Source organism: Macrobrachium nipponense, chromosome 3 (genome assembly GCF_015104395.2).
Source record: "Macrobrachium nipponense isolate FS-2020 chromosome 3, ASM1510439v2, whole genome shotgun sequence".
In the NCBI taxonomy this organism is placed as follows: Eukaryota; Metazoa; Arthropoda; class Malacostraca; order Decapoda; family Palaemonidae; genus Macrobrachium; species Macrobrachium nipponense.
Window position 1 is genome coordinate 68,144,061 of NC_087202.1, and position 20,738 is coordinate 68,164,798.

A 20,738-nucleotide genomic window follows, 5' to 3' on the forward strand; every position below is an offset into this window, starting at 1 on the left:
AGCCTCAGCCTATTAAAAAAGGCGATAGATATGACTTCTTGTTCGTAAGCGGGCCATACATTATCCAACTTGGTTGGACAACAATGTTGGCCAACAATTTCTGCTCTAGAGCATACACTGTAAGACCAAGTCGTCCAACATTAGTTATAGATGTCGACCTGTATTGAATAACACGCTCTGTGGCATATTATTGTTGTCTTAGAATTTCAAATAAAATCATTACGGAATGGAAGTAGATGAAGAAATACTTTTATGTGGTACTGTCGGCCAAAAAACTCGTGGCAGAGTTTCATAATTTTTCGTTCACCTGCCTGACGCACGATTCATGCCTTATTTATCTATTTTTCTTTTCAAAGATGGATGAAATCATGTGTAATGTTACATTAAAAAACAGTCACTGATATCTTTAGAACATTATGTTATGTTATTGTGTAAAACTATTTTCATATAGCAAAATTGACGTGAACGAAACGAAGTGATAAAAAACGTCATATCACAACCATAGATATGCATTACCAAATAGATAGGAGACACCTATCACTAGTAGTATCACATAAACATAGTCCTTAAATTATCATTTCAATATTAAGTTGAAGGTAGTTGAACTATTCCATTTGTTAAATTTTACAGAAAACATTGGAATCTCACAAAATGCTATCAAATTTAAAAACAAAAAGAAAAAAAAAAAACCGATATCTTTAACAATGTGAACTAGGCGACCTCACGCTATTGCTTTTGATGTTATGTGCACGGGTATCTAATGTCAATGTGTCATTTATCGGTCTAAGAAACATCCTTCGATGAGCGAGAGAATTATTGCACTGCATTCGGTGCAAGTTTCTGTTGGAGAGATATCAAGAAAGCTTAATAAACCGGAGAGAATCATACATAGATGAATAAAATTGTTTAAAGGACGGCAAAGTTTAGAACATGGGCCTAGAGGTGGAATACCTCGAAGCAACCAACATGAGAGCAAGACAATACAGTAGTGAAAATGTTGCTGAGCAACATTCATTTGTGAACTTTGAATTCTAGTGCCTCGTCACGACATTGCTGAACCAGGGATCATAACTAGCTTTACGTCTTATGACTGTGTCTGATGAATACTTTAGATGGAGAAGAAGAGATTTTTAAATCTACACTTGAAGTTGATGTTGTCTAATGAATAAGCAAACTTTATCTTTGGATGAGAGATTCAGGTTAGGCTTCTTTTTTTTCTTTTTTTTATCGGTGGCCAGTGATTACCACGGATAGGGAGGGACACGGTTTCAATGATGCATGCATTTTTTTTTCTTCAAAACCTAAAGAATACATTTTATTGGGAGATACTTTACTAACATCGGCCTAATCCTTCCATCACTCCTATAAGCCACCTCCGCTCCGCTCTCTTCTACATCTCAGCGACTAGATCCGACTTCTCACTACGAACTCCACCTCGTGAAAGCATCACTAATGATAACGGTTATTTTAAAATTCCCCGCACCGACAACGGACGCCTTAAATACATGTTTTGTAAAACATTTTCTGTTCAAAGAAACTTTATCTTTCATTCCACAAAATGTGTGCATACCCTCGTGTTACACCCTGTAGCCGTCAAAGAGCAACCCTTGATTAAAGCAGTAGGTTTTTCTTGAGAGAAAAAAAAAAAAAACATGAAATAGACTTAAACGAGAACGTCACCTTTCCTATTTCTTATTCTTTCAGCTGCTTATAAATATGCTTATGTAAGTAGGTCTAGTAGTTATACATGTGAACTAATTTGAATTAATTTCTATTTAAAAGAAATGAATAGCTACAGAAAGATCATCCTAAGAAAGCTTTAAGGAAAGTAAGCCTTTCTTAATGTATTCGTCAGTTTTGACTCCCACAGCTTTCCAAGGTGTCCAAATGAAACAGGATGATATGCAAGGAATTCGATAAAAATAAGAAAGAATTATATTCGTTTGATTTTTTTATAATTGCTTTTGTTTTTGAATAGCTAGGTCTGAGTTAATTATGTTAAGCAATTATTAAAAGGATAAGAAGAAAGGCGAACATGGCTAATAAAACAAGAATAACGGGAATAGTCAAATAAAGCAGATTTATATATATATATATATAATATATATTATATATATATATATATATGTCGATTTAAATCATTCAATATACGTATCCGAGAGAGTATGCTGCTGAAAATAGACCTAGGCTTATCATGTGGGAAATCAGAAGTCCAATTTAGGCCCACTAAACGTGTCATGCAAATTATTTTTATTGATCAAAGGACAAAATTAGTTTAACTAAACATCGTTTTCAAAGAATGTTAACGCCTTGATGTATTATTTATCGGCTGTAGGAGACGAAATGACAACACTTCAGTGCAGTACGATATGTTGAGAGTCAAGACTCGAGCGGCAGCAAAGCCAACTTCAAAATCTTCGGAATGCTGTTACGAAGCTAGAGTTGAAAATAAAATTAGAAATCGTGGACGGTGGACCCATCGGTATATATTTCCTTACTTTGCAAAATAATTATCTTTCATACGTTGAATTAGTCTACTCAGTTCTAATGTCATTTATTTTCAAGTATAGCACCTTTGAAAGGAAATTTTATTTATTGTTAAGTAAATATTCTGGCACCTGCATATGGCAATATTTCCATAACGAACAATGAATTAAGAAACTACGCCAATTCTTTGTTGGCCGTCTGTACAATAATCAGTTTATGTGCAGCTGAGAACGAAAAAAAAAGTACGTAAAAAAATGAAAGCATAGGGCAAAACAATGGTTTGCTAAATCGCTCACATAATTCTCATGTGAATTTGTTACGTGAACTAAAAGAAACTGCTCCAGATGATTACAAAAATTTCTTGAGAATGGACAATGAAACCTATCAGGAGCTGTTAAGCCTGGTTACGCCTTTCTTGAAAAAAAAAGGCTACGAAAATGAGGGATGACGTGATAACAGTACCACCAAAAGCTGTCAACAACTTTACGATTTTTAGCGACCGGTCAATCATATGAGGATTTAAAGTTTTTGACGAGAATTGCTCCCCAAACTATAGGTCAAGGTTTATTTTTTACCTACTTGCAATGCTATAATTAGTGTGCTAAACAAGAAGAAAATAATTAAAACTCCAACTACAAAAGATGAATGGAAAGAACTATCTACGTCCTTTGAAAGAAAGTGGAATTTTCCACACTGTATTGGAGCGGTAGACGGTAAACATGTCAACATAAAAAAACCCAGCAAATTCAGGTTCATAGTATTATAATTATAAAAAAAACATTCAGCATTGTCTTGTTTGGCATTGCAAATGCCAACTATGAATTCATATATGCTGAGGCTGGAGCAAATGGAAGAACATCAGATGGAGGAGTTCAATCTAACAGCAAATTCTTTGAACAACTTGAAAACGATGACATTACATTTCCAGATCCAGAGGATTTACCTGTAGGAAATTATGGGAAAATGCCGTATGTCATGGTAGGAGACGATGCATTTGCCCTCTCTGAAAATCTAATGAAACCCTTCACTGGTCAGCTAACAGATGAACAAAGAATATATTGCTATAGATTATCTCGAGCAAGACGAATTATTGAAATTGCTTTGGGATTCTAGCTAGCAGGTTTCGGATTTTATTTACTATATAAATTTAGCACCTGAAAAAGCCGCACGAATCACATTGGCATGCTGCTATCTACACAATTATATCTTGAAAAGAATAGACAGTTATATTTTCAAGGCGCTGATATAGAAAATATAGATACTGCAACTGCACAGGAAGGTTCTTGGAGATCTGATCCGCAACAACTAGTCCCATTACAACCAACTCAGAAAAGAAATTCTACCACATGTGCTAAGCAAGCAAGGAACAAGTTTTGTCAGTATTTCTATACTGATGGTGCAGTCTCATGGCAGTGGAAAATGTTAGGATTACAACAACCTTCTGCAAGGGTAGAACAGCAATAAAACATCAAAAACTGATAAAGTTTATTACCATTAAGTAATATACATTATAAAAATGTATTAACTGAATATTACATTCTTAATAAAAATAACAGATTTCCTTTAAACAATGAAAAAGGAAAATAAAATATTGTACCTTATGAATGTATATGCATCCTTGAAGTTGTATCTAGGTATACTACAACATTATAAAAATACATAAACTAAATATTACATTGTTCAAAAACGTTTCCTTTAAATAATGCAAACTAAAAAATAAACTACTGTACCAAATGAATGTATTTTTATCCTTGAAGTTTAATATAGGTATTCTACAAAACTAGTTTAAAGAATAATTCGGGTCTTGAAGAAGTTCAGTTATAGTATATTGACTCCCTTGGACTTATGTCAGTCGAGACATTTTCATTGGATATAAATGATAAGTTCATACAGGTTGGGTTGAAAATGTCAATGGGGTTGATGCACGAGTACTTGACCTACTGGACGATAGTGACACAGAATCCAATGTTAACTGGTTTAATTGGCCCATTATAAGAATCTCATCAATAGCTTTTTTTGCATACAACTTTTGTGTCTCGTTCAGCTTTCTGTAGGATACCGCCCAGCTATCCGCATAGATTGCGGCTTTCGTCCTTCATGAGTTTTCTGCTCTTTTATGAGATCTAAATGTTGACGAACGGCTTTTTGCAAATAGTGATCTTTAGTTGTATCATGAGTAGTCCGCAATTTTTTCTCTTGGGTACCTGCTGTATTTCCAATTCCCTGGTCATCGCTCTCATCTAAATTACTATCTCCAGGTATCTGGATTTCTTGATCTAAAAAATCATGCAGCAAATCGAAATGACCATAAACTTGATTCGTACATGTCATTCACCGCCCGCACCAGACTTTTCAGACTTTTCCTTCTTTTTCAATTCCCTCCTATAACAAGTTCTCATATTGTTTATTTTTTTTTTTTAAATCATCTTGAGTGGCATTGCTAACTATTTGCTTAAGGTTATTCAACAGTACTTCCCATGCTTTATTTCGTTTGTTTTTATCTTTATATTCTTTTCGCTTTTCACTTTCCACATCGCAGGTAAACTTCTGTATGTATCAATGAAACTTCTCCACTGTTCAGTGTCATTTATATTTGCCATCACGTCTATTTAACACTTTTATAAAACAGCTATTTCCAAAAGAACGTGTCTTTAAAGCAAGGACTACTCGCAGTCAAACTAGGCTTCCAACTGATGTTGGTTGTGAAGTCTTACAACAAGCGCACACACTGTCAAAAGGTTGTACAACATTAGGCCACGCCCCCTTAAAATCAAAGCTGCTTTGATTCTCTCCAACCAAACCAACCAACCAAAATCTTGTTGTACAACCTGCCCATACACTGTCCAACATTTCATACAACCCCACCAAGTTGTACAACAAGTTGGATAATGTATGGCCAGCTTTAGTTGGGTTTGGTGGAGGGCTCTGATTGGCCGAGAGAAAATCTTTGTTGACTTCAAGAACAGTAACAGTCCTCAATCCTCAGGCAGCCGTCTAGTGAACGCTGACAGTATTTTTTAGCTGTGTATTAGGGTTATTTGTTTAGGCAAAATTCCGTAAGTACCCTTTTCGTGTCAGCAATTCTACAATTTTGGTTAATATCTGGTGAAGGTTAGTTAGAATAGGCAATGGGCACAGTGATTTTCGAGAATCGGTCTTGTTTTAGGGATGAAAGAGGTTCCAGCTGATCAATTGTGATTAACTAAGGTTGCAATCTGCTTAAAAACTCCGTTAGTGGCATGAATTTGCAATCGTGGAATAAAGCGATAAATTTGTAAAGAAAACGTTATGTTAATCAGTCAGTTCTGTGAAGTGTTCAATCTGTGACTAGCAGGAATTGGGTAAGGTGGCAAATATCGATTTATGGACCAATAATCTCTTGCATAGCAAATACTGGGTGTACTATTTTAGTTTCTTTCCTTGCGTTTGTGGGGTTAGGGTAGGTTTCGACTTCTAGGCAAAATTTGGTAATTATTGAAAGCCCTTTGGCAGATGTAGAAGGCAGTAGTTTGTTGTTTCGAGTATTTCTCGTTATTTTCGTTGACTATGGTTACCGAGTGAGCTGATTATTCGTAGAGTAAGAGTAACGACACCTGTTTATACCACGTGACTTTATAGAACTCCCTATACAGGTCTTAGTGCATAAATTAAGCTTGATGAAACTTGGTTAGATGGACTTTTCCGACGAACAGAGCTTATGTTGCGAGAGTATTTGGGAGTATATAGGTAAATCGAGGTAACAACTCCGCGTCTGGTATTTGTTGGAAATTAGTTTCCTAAAGTATTCGGCATCATTATTAAGAATTGTCCGTTATTTTGGGGGGTTGACTGTTATTAACCCACAGAGGCTAGTACTTAACACAGCAAAATACATTTGACGCCCCAATCCCTAGTGACTTTCGTATTCTGGGGACCATCCTTGCAGTCCGTGCGGAGTTATTGCGTAGAATTACCGCTGTCTGCCTCGTCACTCGTGATTTTCAAGAGTACTTTGCTGGGAGTCATAGCGTCTGACCGTCCTGCTGACCAGTCTCTCTATTTGTCACTTCACACTGAAGACCAAATATTTTTGTCGGGTCTCGGGAGCCCCGGCCTTAAATAACCTCTTAGGCTACCATAATAATGGTGATTTAAGTTTATTATAATGATGAGGATTTTGGTTTTAAATTTTTATTGGCGATGGTCTGTTTTGCGTTAATTAGGCTGACATTAGGGAAATGGTTAGAGTATATATGCATCCAGGTGAGAACATAAAGTATCAAAGGTACAAAGTACAATGACCTATAGTTACCAGCTTTATTCTGATAATGACATCGCAATACGATGTTGTAACCCCCTTCCCCCCATTCTCTCTCTCTCTCTCTCTCAATTGAAATGAACAGCTATAACAAAATTGTTGAGAGTTTGTTGTTCGTGTGTTGCGAAAATGCTTTACAAGTAATATTCTTAAATTGTAAGTTTTATATATCTAACCCCCAGTACATCAGTGAGGCAAGCTTATTACGTATATAAGGCCAAGTGTTCGTTTCACAGCTTACGCCGTCGCATGATTATGCAGCTGTGACTTGGTATTAAGTAAGTTTTCGGTATCGGAGACGAAATCGCTATATGCCTCATTTTACGTAGGCGCTCATTCACTGTTGTATCCGGACGAGACTATATGAACAGCTCTAGTGAGTAGTTACTTTATCAGGGTGTCACCAGAAACTAAAACTAATTATGCAACGGGTATGCTCTGGATTTGACGAAGGAAATGTAATCATTATAATAGCAGCTGGTGCAACTACGAATCAATAACGTTTACTGCAAACGGGTTCAGATACAGATGACAACAGGACGTGTATTAGATGCACCTCTCATGGTTCATTGTTTAAAATTCAAAGTTTATGGGTTCTGCGTATTGACTCTCTCTCTCTCTCTCTCTCTAGGGTTGCACAGACGCTTTCAGGAGGCTATTGGTCAAAGATATCATGACTTGGCCGCCTTGTTTATTGAGAAGAAAAAACTTTCCTCATAGTTCCTAACTTACTGAATTGGTATTAAGATTTTTTGTTAATCTAATAAGTATTGACACGATTCTGTTATTGAGTAGAATTGTCACTAATCTGAGGCCACAACTTGAGGAGGCTTGTTGAATATTTCGTCTGCGAATAATTCCTAATAGATAAGTAGATTGAAATTATCTTTTGGCTCGTAGTTTGTTTTGGCGCATTGTGCAAGAATAAATTTCATATACTAGGTTATTTCTCTAGGCACCAACCATTGCGAAGATCGTTTAATGGACTTTAAGGAGTTGTCTTATGTATCTTTTAGTAAAACACGCGTTCAGTGTCTTGTATTTTGTAAATAAGAGAAAAAAATTGATTGGCAATTAAGTAGTCAGATTTTGCTTTCATATCAAGTCATAGGCTGTAAATATCACGGGAGGTCATCATCCACTGTGTGGCAGGGTTGGGGTGAGAGGGGAGTTCTCTCTCTCTCTCTCTCTCTCTCTCTCTCTCTCTCTCTCTTTGTGGTCATTCCAGCAACGCCAACACAATCCGTGATTAGACCACGACCTGGCACAGAGGGCCTCGACGAGGTAACCTACGTTTCCGGAGAGGTGGTGGTAGTCTAAGAATTAAAAAAATTCTCGTGTAACGGATTTGTACGGAGTTTTGAGATTTTGTTTTCCCCTTATGTTTAGACAGTTCTCTTAAAGGAGCGAGTTACTTAGTCCGTACTAAACATCAACTCGTAGATTTCATGGAACTGGTAGTGTGTATGTGTACCTTGGATTTATATATAAGATTTATGTATAAAACATAAACCATTGAAGTTTCGTTCACAAGCAGTGTATTATGCTCCGAGGCTTTGTTATAATAACTGGTCCTGTTATTGATTTCGCGAAAACGCGAACACCTCAAATATCACAAGTTGAGGAAATACATCTTTTTGGATATTTTCCAATAATTTTCTCAAACTTCAGTGCTTCGTCATTGCCTGCTGTTAACTTGTAATATATATATTTCCTACTGTCACTGGTAAAAATGTATATATATATATATATATATATATATATATATATATATATATATATATATATATATATACACAATGTGTATGTATATGTATGTATATAACTTACAAGTCCATTACTAACGAAGTCAGGGTTTGGATTTTCCGTTGGTACGTCCTTATTGAAGGGATTTCAGTCAAGCTTAGCACAAAGGTAGATTGGCATGCCTAGATGTTCTAGGAGAGAGGTTTGAAGCAGATCCAGCCTCTAGTTACCCACTTCTGCCGTCACTAAACAGTTATTTTGCTGCAAATTTGAGTAACTGGTGGTGTTTTTATATGGCGGAGCCGGTGGCAGCCTTCACTGAAAGCCCCACTCTTTTGTTTACATAGAGACCGATGCTTGTCTTGCCCTACTCATGGCAGTTGATGTTAATTGTTTAGCAAGGATGACTTTTTTATTTTTATTTTGAGAGGGGGGGCCTCAATACCTTTCTTGCTGGCTACGCTCACTCTTATAGTGCCATTTTGACAGTTCGTTTGGATCTCCAGTTGCAAAAGCATTTTACTTAAGCATTTGAAATTGCAAGACTTTCTGCATTGATTATCGTTAGCTTGCACCTAGTGTGCACCTGTGATATTGGTTGTATTCCTCGATTGACTTAAATTCTTGGTTTTAACATGATGGTCGATTCCTCCATAACATTATTGCTTGTGCGGACAACTAACTAATCATAGACCACACTCCGTTTACTGTATGACCAGTATAATTCTTGTAAGAATTTTTATTTAGTTTTTATGAACATTGTAATTTTACCTACTCTGTACATATATAGTAGGTATGCAGTATATATATCTCATCTCTTCTCTACGCCTCGCTCTACACTAGCTAGTTTCTTGGGATCATGGACCCTTAGCATGGTACGATAACTATCAATTAGTCAAGTTTTACTTCTTTCTTGAATGTCCATTCATCCATCTCTGTCTCGTCGTTTGTGACTTCGAACTTGTATCTAGCAGCGTCCAGTCTTTCATTATTCTGGCTTCTCGAGCCATGCTACTACAAACCAAATCCAAGGCAGTGCGGGGTTCCTTGGCTTTGATTCCACTGCAGTATCTAATTCGTAATAACATGTTAGGTTTAAGTCGGCATGTTTCAAGAATTTTGATTGGATTTTTAATATTATTTATATGGTCGTTAACTTGTGGTCAACAGTATACAGATTAGACCTTGTTAATCTAGAACGTATCATTAGTCATGAAGTCGAAATTTGATGCACTCAAGGTTCACCAACTGCCACTCACTACAATCATACGCTTATCGGCTACCCTCCATTTAAGTTGGGCTTGTTTAAAATCCTTACCTAGCCTAGCCTCGGAATGCCATTAGCAAATACAATATCTGGGTGCATTCAACCAAGATTTGCTAAAGCTAGATTTTTTTTTTTTAATCTTGGGCATATTTTAACATAACTACCGTCTTCGAGTCGGCAGAATTCGCACCGTTGACCGGTTGCCGCTCATGCAGGACACTCTAACTTGTTGCTCAAGTATTGACCAAACCTAATGGATGCTTAGGGGTCTCAGTATAGTCCACCCACTTGGATGATTGGAACAATCAAGATGCTCATAATAATGAATTTAAGGCGAGTCTCTCCCCTTCTTATTTTATCCGGATCTGGGCAAGGTACAGGCAACTATGATCTTTCCTTCAGCTTTGGTAGTCATTTCATCAATATTTTGAATCTTGTTTCATTCCACGAAGACTTCCTACATGCCTCCTCCGTCATTTCTCAACTTACAGTTGAAGTTAGGGGCAAAGGAAATGCCCAGTTTAATAAAGATTTGGCATATCTTTCCTTTGGTCTTAGATAGAATCTTATAATTCTCTCTCTCTCTCTCTCTCTCTCTCTCTCTCTCTCTCTCTCTCTCTCTCTCTCTCTCTATTCTTCTTCTTCTTCTTCTCGTCGTCGTCGTTCGTGTGCCTGTGTGCTTGCTTAGTCAAGACACATGGCATGTTTGTATATAAGGTTTGCTGAAGGATCATGTAATATTGTAGCTTTATTCACCATCTGTCTATCCAATTCTTTATATGTTTTAACAATTGGTCCTCTTACTGATTACCGTGAAACTGTAAACGAACTTTAATATCGCGTGGAAATGCTTCGTTTTAATGTGTTTGGATTTTATATAAAATTCAATGCTAAGTTATTTCCTGTATTAACGTACAATATGTGAATGTATGTTGGGTGATAATTAGACATTGTACAGAGATTTTATTTCATCTGTTTTGCAAGAATGAGAAAATGAATCATTAGTCTAGCTGAAGTTTTTATATCAATGATTGGGGATTGGATTTGGAATTTGAAGATCATTTTCCCCTGGGGACTTAATAGTCCATTGACTAGACACATTAACTCTCAAATGCTAAGTAAGGTTAACTTATTAGCCCCTGGCCGAATTAAGTACATTCTAGACGTGTTTTACTTTCTGGTGCTTTCACCACTGTTGCTTTGTTGCAAATCTGAATAACTGCTGTTTTTTTATATGGTGGAGGCGTTAACGGCCTTCACTAACCCCCTCCCCCCTTTTTTCGTTTTCATGGAGACCGATGCTTATGCGCTACTCTTGACAGTTGATGGTAATTGTTTAGCAAGGATGACGTTTTTGAGATTTGAGGTAATGTATTTCTTGCTGGCTATGCTTACTCTTATAGTGCTTTTAACAGTGCGTTTGAAAATTTTACTGTTTTTTTACTGGAGCCTTTTGCATTGCAGGACAACGTTCTGCTTTGGTTCTCTAGCCTGGAATTGGGGACCTCGAATGGTGGTGGTGGTGGTACTCAGATTGTCCTAAATATTTGGTTAGAAGACGATGATGGATTCCATGATATCTCTTGCGGTCAGCTAACTAAATTCACGTACTATGTACATAGGTAAGCAGCTTCTGAACACACAGACACACACACTCTCTCTCTCTCTCTCTCTCTCTCTCTCTCTCTCTCTCTCTCTCTTCTCTCTCTCTCTCTCTCTCTCTCTCTCTCTCTCTCTCTCCTTTTCCAGTGTTAACACATAAGGTTTTTATTGCGTATTGTGCATTGGCTGTGAAAGGGTTTTAGTGTGTAGCCGGTATTTGCTTTAAGGTCTGTTTTGTGCATAGTTTTTTTTTTCCCTCTTAGTCCAGTCCTCTGCTGATTTGAAAAGCCTGCGTAGCGTGATTTAGTGTACTACGTTCTAAAGGAGTCTTCTGCATTCATATAATGGTATAGCTGTAAGAAATTTGTCTAATAGCTATCTGCCTTTTGCTAGTCTCACTATTTTTAAATGGTATTGAGTGTGCACACTCATGTACTAATGATAGCCGGTCTGGCCCACTGACGAACTTGCAACAGTCCTTAGGTTGGTGTAAGAGACTTTTTATGTCATTCCATACGTTTCAAGTGGGGGATTTTTAGCGAGATGTCCATTATGTGTATAATTTTTAATTTAAGTGCTTTTCTTCAGAGGTAATTCAGATTATTTTGTATAAGCATTATCAACTCGTTGTGCTATAATTACTTGTAGTAACATGTAAACATAATTAACCAAGAAAGAAAATAGTATGATAAACAGGATAAAATACAAGCTCCTCTTTTTATGGCGTATTATATTATTCACTCTATTGTTGTTCGAAATGAACTTGAAGCTTGGCAAGGGAGGGAGGCCTTCCAGTACTTTTGTAATAGGAGGTAGATACTGATACTCTATGAAGAGAGGGTATTCTTTTTATCCTGTTCTTTCAAGTACGCAAATTTCTTCTTTGACTTAGTATTTTGCCTTGTAGAGTTTTAAGTTCAGATACATTATTAATTTTGCCTTACATAGTTTGGTAGTTCCAGAAATGGTATTAATGAGATCTTTTTATTTTACAGGCTGAAGAGAGAGAACCGCGGGAAAGATCAGCCTGGCCAGAGGTACTGAGGTGGTGGCGATTACAAAAGGATCGACGACCAGAGGAACAGTGGTGGTGATTAAAAGAGGATCGCCGACCAAAGGAACTGAGCTGGTGGTGATTAAAAGAGGATCGCCGACCAAGGAACAGTGGCGGTGATTACTAGAGGATCACCGACCAAAGGAACCGAGGTGGTGGTGATGTCAAAAGGATCGCCGATCAAAGGAACTGAGGTGGTGGTGATTACAAGAGGATCGCCGACCAAAGGAACAGTAGTGGTGATAAAAGAGGATCGCCGACCAAAGGAAATTAGATGGTGGTGATGTCAAGAGGATCGCCGACCAAGGGAATAGTGGCGGCGATTACAAGAGGATAGCCGACCAAAGGGACTGAGCTGGTGGTGATGTCATGAGGACCGTCGACCAAAGGAACTGTGGAGGTAGTGGTGATTACAAGAGGAACGCCAGCCGGAGCAACTGTGGTGGCGATTACAAGTATATCGCCGATGAAAGACATGTGGTGGTGAAGATCGCCGTATGAAATGTAATAGCAAGCCGGTAATCTAGGGCTGTTTAAAAATTTCTTGACGCCTCAATTTTTAATTTTTTTTTTTTTCTGCGGGACGTCAGCGGTTACAGAATTCTCTCTAAATTGTGCTTAAATTTGAAAACACTCTTCACTGTGAAAAGTACTTTTTTTAATGGAATAAAATTTACCATATAGCTGTTGACGTTCTTTAATTGCCTGTAAGAGAAGGGAGATTGACTGAAACAATTTAATATTTATATGGTGCATCTCAGATTTTTTACCAAATTACAAGTAATCTGATTTTTAAGCTTGCTGTACATTCAAAGCTACCAGAGTTGCCAGCTAGTCTAAAGTTGTTTAAGCTTTGTAGACTCGGCAATTTCCAGTGAACACCAGTGTCGGGGACCAAGGGGTGTTTTCTCCTTAGTCTGTCGGGTGAAGTGAAATTAGCAGTAAGCACCCGTCGAGTTAGATTCTCGGCCATTCCATTATGGAGTGAGAGATGTGTATTTCTCGGCCATTCCATTGTGGAGTGAGAGATGTGCATTTCTGGTGATGGAAGTTCACTCACGGCGTGGTTCGGAAGTCACGTAAAGCCGTTGGTCCCGTTGCTGAATAACCACTGGTTCCGTGAAACGTAAAAACACCATACAAACAAACAAGTATGCACCCGGGGCGGGGGGCGTTAAGACGGCTCGTGGTTTCTCCTCCTCGTCTGTCTATGGTCCAAGTTACAACTTCAATATGCTGACGGCTGATTGTATGCTTAGGATAAACAGAAATTTATTAAGTGCGGAAACGCTATTAGATATGAGTAGCTAGGCCAGGTATATATTGCCATGAATTCTCCTCCACGTCCATAGATGGACGTGGAGTAGTCCTGTATAACTTCCCTGGGGATCTAGGCGGCCTTTTGATTCTCCACACCGTCCTTCGAAAGGTAGCACTCCTGGCTTCATCTGGAAAATTCCACATTACTCCAACTGAACTTCTATATGCTGGAGAATAATTGAACTACTATTTAACTTTTCTTCTTGATGGTGGAGAATAATTAAATTATTATTCAACTTTACTTCTTTATGCCGGAGAATAATTAAACTACTATTCAACTTCCCTTTCTTTAGCCTCACTGTTATACGGCATTTCTACAGACAAGGCTCTTAAGATTCAGTAGCACATAGCATGAAAGTATAACAGTACATAATCATGAACAGTTAACTACTACAAGACTTGACTATATTAAGATACGTACCTACATGTATGCTTGGGATAAAACGCTGATTTATGAAGCAAGGGTAAGTTGCTAAATAGACGTTGGCAGATTAAATAGGAGTCTGAAACGTTACCGGGGATAAATCAGTTATGTACCTGCTAAGACACACCTACTAAATCGGAACCGCAACTTCCAATAGTTATTTCGAAAACTAAGCATAGGCGATGTTGATCGAGAGACAAGTACGACTTCAACTTTTGGAATCAAACGTAGACAAAATTATTGGTCAATGAAACTGATCAACTGCTTCTATATGATGGAGATAAGGCAATTATCCTTCCCTAATGCTGACTAATAAATTTACTCTGCACAAACTATGTTTTCTTTGTCACGCTATCTGTTATACGGTATTTTTTTTTTTTAAGATTCAGAGGCATACTACTTCCTTAGCGTACAAATTAACATGAACAGTAAAGTACAAGAATTAACAGATACAATTAATAATCCAAACCCTTTGACACAACTACCATACTAACAGTGGGAGATATTTCACAATTTATTAGGTGCTACGTGTTTGCTGAATTGAAAATTCAATTAAGTTATTAAAAATGTGTTCAACAATGCTGGCCATATATACTTTGTGACAGAGCCTTGACTCAACTCAAAGCCCCCTACATGTATGCATAGGATAAATACTTGACTTAAGAAGCAAAGCAAAGTTGCTAAATAGCGATCGGAAGATTATATAGGAGTATAAAGCCCCTGCCACACGAGGGACAAATGCACGGCGGACAGACACTATTACCAATTTTGCAAGTGGTTGGCGATCACGAGTGTGGTCCAAGTCATAGGTTATCCTACTTGTGACTACTGCCTGCCTTGGAATGTTTCATCTCGTAACACTGTTTAAAAGGGAGAGAATTACAGGCAAATCTTTGCCCATCGTGTGGAAGGCTCTTAAGGAAACATTACCGAAACGTTACCGAGGATAAATCAATTATGTAGCTGCTTCGACCTGTATCAAATTGGAACCGGAACAATAGGTATTTCAAAAACTAAGCATAGGTGATCACGGTGATGTTGATCGAGAGACATAAGTACGACTTCAACTGATGGAATAAATCGTCCACAATTTATGTTTAATGAATCTATTAAAGAAGAAAGTAAATGTGTCGGGGAATCGTGGTGCGTCAGCTTTCTTGGCTTGGAGACAAAGAACCTAGTGATAGCCTTCCTCGAAAAAGGAATTGTTGAGTATGCAGTTACTATGGGGGCTTTAAGGTGTGGCTGATGATTACGTGCGTTTGTGCGTGTAATCATGGGTGCAATTGCCCGATACTTAGTGGGGGAAGTCACACGCTCTGGAGGCAAGGCAAAAGGCGGTTCAGAGGACACCAGGTGTTGGTAGAAACCCATTGGAGAGGTATGGCACATTTAAAAGACTTAGAGAACAGTTGCCTTTGAAAAGAGAGGTGAAGTGTATACATTTATATAACATTAATTAATTAATTGTGTGATGGGAAATATAATGTATGTGTGTCTTTGTTTCAGATGGCTCCCATGTCATTATTCTAGAGACGGAATTCTCTAAAGACTTGACTATCGAAATGTGGTGGTTGACAATTTGAGAGTTTGGGGTGATTACTTAAGACTAATTCAGGAGAGTAGAATGATAATTTAGAGTTCTTTTTGTGGGTTAGCCTTAGTTCTTAACATGACAATTTTTAGTCACTTTGTTCCATTTTATGTTCATATAGTTTGGGAAATAAATAGCATATTTTTGTTTTTACGTGAATTCATTAGCCTAGATTGATATTGCTTGCAGAGAGAGGAGGCCAGTTACTGAAAGGTAAGAGTTGCCACTTGTTTAGTTTTGATTAGTGGGTTATAAATCTATTCAAGATAAATTTCCTAAAGCATTCGCTTAAAATGGCTTCAATTATATGCAGAAATGTAATGCATCCTAATGACATTTTAGACTTCATTTATCTACATGAAAACACTCCATTTGCCCTTTTACGGTAATTTTGTGAATTTACGATGCAATATGGGGAATTTTAATACTTAGTACAACAACAATTAATTTTAAACTGTGTATTCAAACTGGGAGCAAAATTTAGCCCTTTAAATTCGGATGGAGGAAAACAACATTATTGCTATAAAAACCCATAGAAACATCCTGGCTCTCTCAGTCTATATTAGTCCAGTACCTTCATTAGAATCAGGCCTTCCATGATACATTCCAGTGACGATTCTTACTTTTTACCGCAAACTCTTAAACACCCATTCACAAGTCATGAGAATTAGCTAGTTTAACACACACAGATATATATATATATATAATATATTATATATATATATATATATATATATATATATATATATATATATATATATATATACGCAAGTGCAAAACATTGGGCATTATAGGCTAAACACCTTTAGAAATAATAGTGGCAGAACATTCAAGTACACTGCAAGCAGGCAATCTATATAATTATTAGTTTTACACTACTGTAAGATTCTTCACAGAATATTTTTTTTATTACTAAGATGGGAATAAAAGAACTGTTCTACTGAATTTTCTTGTCCTACTATAGGTAAGAGGCCATTCGTTTCAATAGTTATAATGACCAAAGTATAGGGTATGTCTGTGTTGACTAAACAGTAAAAAAAATGACGAGAAACAAGTAATTTGAAAATAAATCTTTCCTATGGTTTTATTTTAACCCAACGATTAATCACACTTGACAATTCAGTCTTGTGGTTCATATCGTGTTTAACGTTCATCCCTTATCACAACTGGCCGTCAAATTATCCTTAATTCTTCTAGTGCTCGTTCTGTAAACTTGCTGACGAGCATTTTCATTTTCACTTGATCACCACCACTCTGCATAGAATCAGACAAGTATTCCACTTTCTTGGCTCACGCATCCAACTAAATGCTTAACACAAATTCCAAACATTCTTTCCAACTCCACAAAGAACCCACATTCCACTGAGGGGTCAGAGATGTTTATTTCTGGTGATAGAAGTTCACTCTCGACGTGGTTCGGAAGTCACGTAAAGCCGTTGGTCCCGTTGCTGAATAACCACACGTTCCATAGAACGTAAAAACATCATACAAACAAAGCACCCAACCTTAGTTTTCTCAAGTCCTTTCTCAGTTAACACACTTAATAATTTTTAGGTCAATCAATGGTTCAGACACTCAATCAAGTCCACAATCAATCAATCAATCAAGTCCGGTTACAGGAATATAACACATTCCTTAATATCTTGTTTTAATTATTCCCTGTAGACCAGTGCTTCTTTAACTGGGGAGTGAAGCACTGTTCGTTAACTAGAGAATGAGTCACTCAGAGTGAGTTAAATTTTATTTCGATGCTGAATGGAACGGAATGGGAGAATGGTGAGTAAAATAACACGTGAAGAATGAATGACTTCATTTATTTGCTGCAGTTCCTTTGAAGGCGGCAAGAACTAGTGGGAATATAAAAGAGGGCAATGTGTCCCTGTTAAAATGCATGAAGAGACCGGATCAAGATAAACGTTATGCGCAAGAGAACTGTTTATCTCAAACAGAAAATAAAGCGAACAGAACTCAAGAGAAAGAATGTCAATGGTGACAACAAACCCAAGGACAGCTTACTCAAAACGAAGATTCAGCGCTAAGGTAAGGAAAAATGTAAATGGATGACTAAATAAGGATGCGACAGTTGAGTGTTAGAATTGGCAGTTTCTTCCTCCCGATGATCAACTTGACGCCGATCAACACACAATTTATCGCTCTACCACAAACAGCATATGTGCTCTTGAAATGGAAAACGCACCATAACCCAAAGAAAATATATCAACGCAGCAAATAACCTTCAATTACTCCAATCAAGGATACGGTCAAAGAAACCTTATACAGGAACTTTACAACATTGGTAAACATTATGAATATCGATTGATTAATCCCTTCTTAAATTTTCATCCCAGTCTACCCCACGATGGGAAACAAACATTCTATTAACAGTGGTTCATATTCCTTTTCAAAGTGACAAAACTTCTATCTCATTGTCACTTGAACGACGTAATTCAATGTCATAATCATAAGCTGCTAACTGTATATATAGCCCAGCGTTGTATTCTTGCAGCTGCAAGGACTGGAATGCCCTTCCTGGGTCCCAGAATGTATGACAGTGGTTTGTTATCTGTAATAAGGGAGAATTTACGACCATATAAATATTGATGAAACTTCCGTAGTCCAAAGATGATTGCCAAACCCTCACGCTCAATTTGGGAATAGTTACGTTCAGTGGGTGTTAACATTCTTGATGCATAAGCAATTGGTCTTTCTCCGTTACTGGTGATAATGGAAAGCACTGCTCAAAGTCCTTTGGATGATGCATCTACTGCCAACGTCACAGGTTTACTCAAATCATGTGCACTAATACTCCTGTTTCAGTGGTCAGGATTTTTTTAATCTCGGAAAAACCTCTTTCATACTTTACTGACCAATGCCATTTTCTGTCTTTATGCAGTAATTCCGTGAGAGGCGCTGCGACTGACGAGAGATTTGGCACATAGCGACGGTAATGGTTTACCAGTCCCAGGAAGGATTGCATTTCAGACCTTGATTCTGGCCTTGGTGCCTCCGTGACTGCTGCAATGGCATCCTCCGTCATATGAATACCCTCTTCATCTACAATAAAACTCAAATATTTCAAGGAGGGCTTCATAAATTCACATTTCGACAAATTACATTTCAACTCATTGATGTGCAACCGCTCAAGTACCTTTTCAAGATTGTGTAAATGTTCAGCTTCGGTTCTCCCAGTAAGACTAATATCATCTATGTTGCATCCACAAGGCACTCCTTGCAGAACTTTATCCATTAAAGACTGAAAAAGTTGTGGTGCTGCTGAGACACCATATGGTAAACGTGTATATCGGTACAAACCAAGTGGTGTGCTAATCGTGACATATTTCCTAGATTCCTCACCTAATTCCACTTGCTGATAAGCTTGCGATAAATCTAACTGAGGAAGTTTTTCCATCGTTCAGTCGCTGGTATAGTTCATCTGGATTTAGCATTGGATGTTCAGGGTTTTCCACATAATGATTTATTGTGACCTTGAAGTCACCACAGATCCTAATAGAACCATTGTCTTTTGAAACGGGCACTATTGGTACCGCCCACTCACTATAGTCAACTTTCTCAATAATTCCTTCCAATTCTCGTCTTTTAAGTTCTGCATTCACCGCATCCCTGATTGCATAAGGAACTATCCTCGCTTTATAAAAGATTGGTTTTGCATCCTTTCTTACACGAATATGAGCCTTTATATTCTTGGCTGTACCCAGTTCACCATCAAAGACATCACCATATTTCCTTACCAGTTCTTCTAACTTTGAGGTTTTCAGAATACCAGAATGCAGATGATTTACAGCTAACTTTTTCCAGTCAAATTTCGCAAAATGCAGCCAGTCCCTACCGAATAAGGCAGGTCCATTCCCCTGTACCACATACAATGGCACTTCCTCCACTCTGTGTCCATGAACTTCCATAGTTATGTAGCATATCCCGACGACTTCTATTTTTTCTCCCATCATGGTTTTCAGCACAATTTCGCTGGGTTGAAGTACTTTATTTTTCAGATGTTTAGTGTAGAACTCTTCACTTATCAGTGACACAGAAGCTCCCATGTCCAATTCCATATCAATTGGTATCTCATTTAATTTAACTTTCACTATTATCTCTGGAACCTTATTGTGTCTTGTTTTCATTTTCTTAACATAGTATTTCAATGTATGCACCAATTCATCCTGTAGTTCACACTCTGTAGTTTCTTCTTCCGAGCCGCTGGTCTCCTCCTCTGCCATGTTAACCGTCGATCGTTTCCTTCCTTGTCTTCCATATTTCCAATTTCGATTGACTGTGGTGTGATTTTCCATTCGGCACATTCTACGAAGGTGTCCTTTTTTATGACACCCATTACACTCAGTATCCTTATGGAAACAAACATCAGCCTTATGGTTTGTCTTCCCGTAACGGTAACACTCAAGGAGAGAAGCTTTCGGCCCAACAACTTATTTTACCTCCTGAGTTTGACCCTGAATCTTCGTGATGTTTTAATCAGCCATTTCCTGACTTAGCGCAATCGAAAATGCTTTCTTTAAGTCAAGCTCCTGTTCACTTAATAGTTTCCTCTGTGGCGAGCGGTTGGCCAATCCAATAACAAACAAGTCTCTTAAAACTTGCTCTTGAAAAGCACCAAACTGACATGTTTCCGCCAATTTCCGTTGCTCCGTTGCATAATCAGTGATGGATTCTACTGGACGTTGTTTCCTATTGTAAAACTTGAAACGCTCAGCTATCAGGATGGGTTTTGGGCGGAGGTGATTTTTCAAAAGCTCACTAAGTTCTCGATAAGTCCTTGATGAGGGCTTATTAGGGGCAAGCAATGTTTTCAGAAGTCCATATGTAGGAGCGCCGACAGCGCTCAAGAAAACTGCCCGTTTCTTATCTTCCTCTGTTATGTTATTTGCTAAGCAGAACTGATCAAACCTTTCGACATAATCTTCAAAGTCCTCG

The 20,738-nt window shown here is 37.8% G+C and overlaps 1 protein-coding gene across 1 annotated transcript; it reads right to left on the reverse strand.

The window, feature by feature from the left end:
* Nucleotides 1–19,141: 19,141 nt before the first annotated feature.
* Nucleotides 19,142–20,098, reverse strand: LOC135222409 (uncharacterized protein K02A2.6-like). The gene has a single exon (XM_064260495.1). The coding sequence runs from the start codon at nt 20,096–20,098 to the stop codon at nt 19,142–19,144; it is 957 nt and encodes a 318-aa protein (XP_064116565.1).
* Nucleotides 20,099–20,738: the final 640 nt, after the last annotated feature.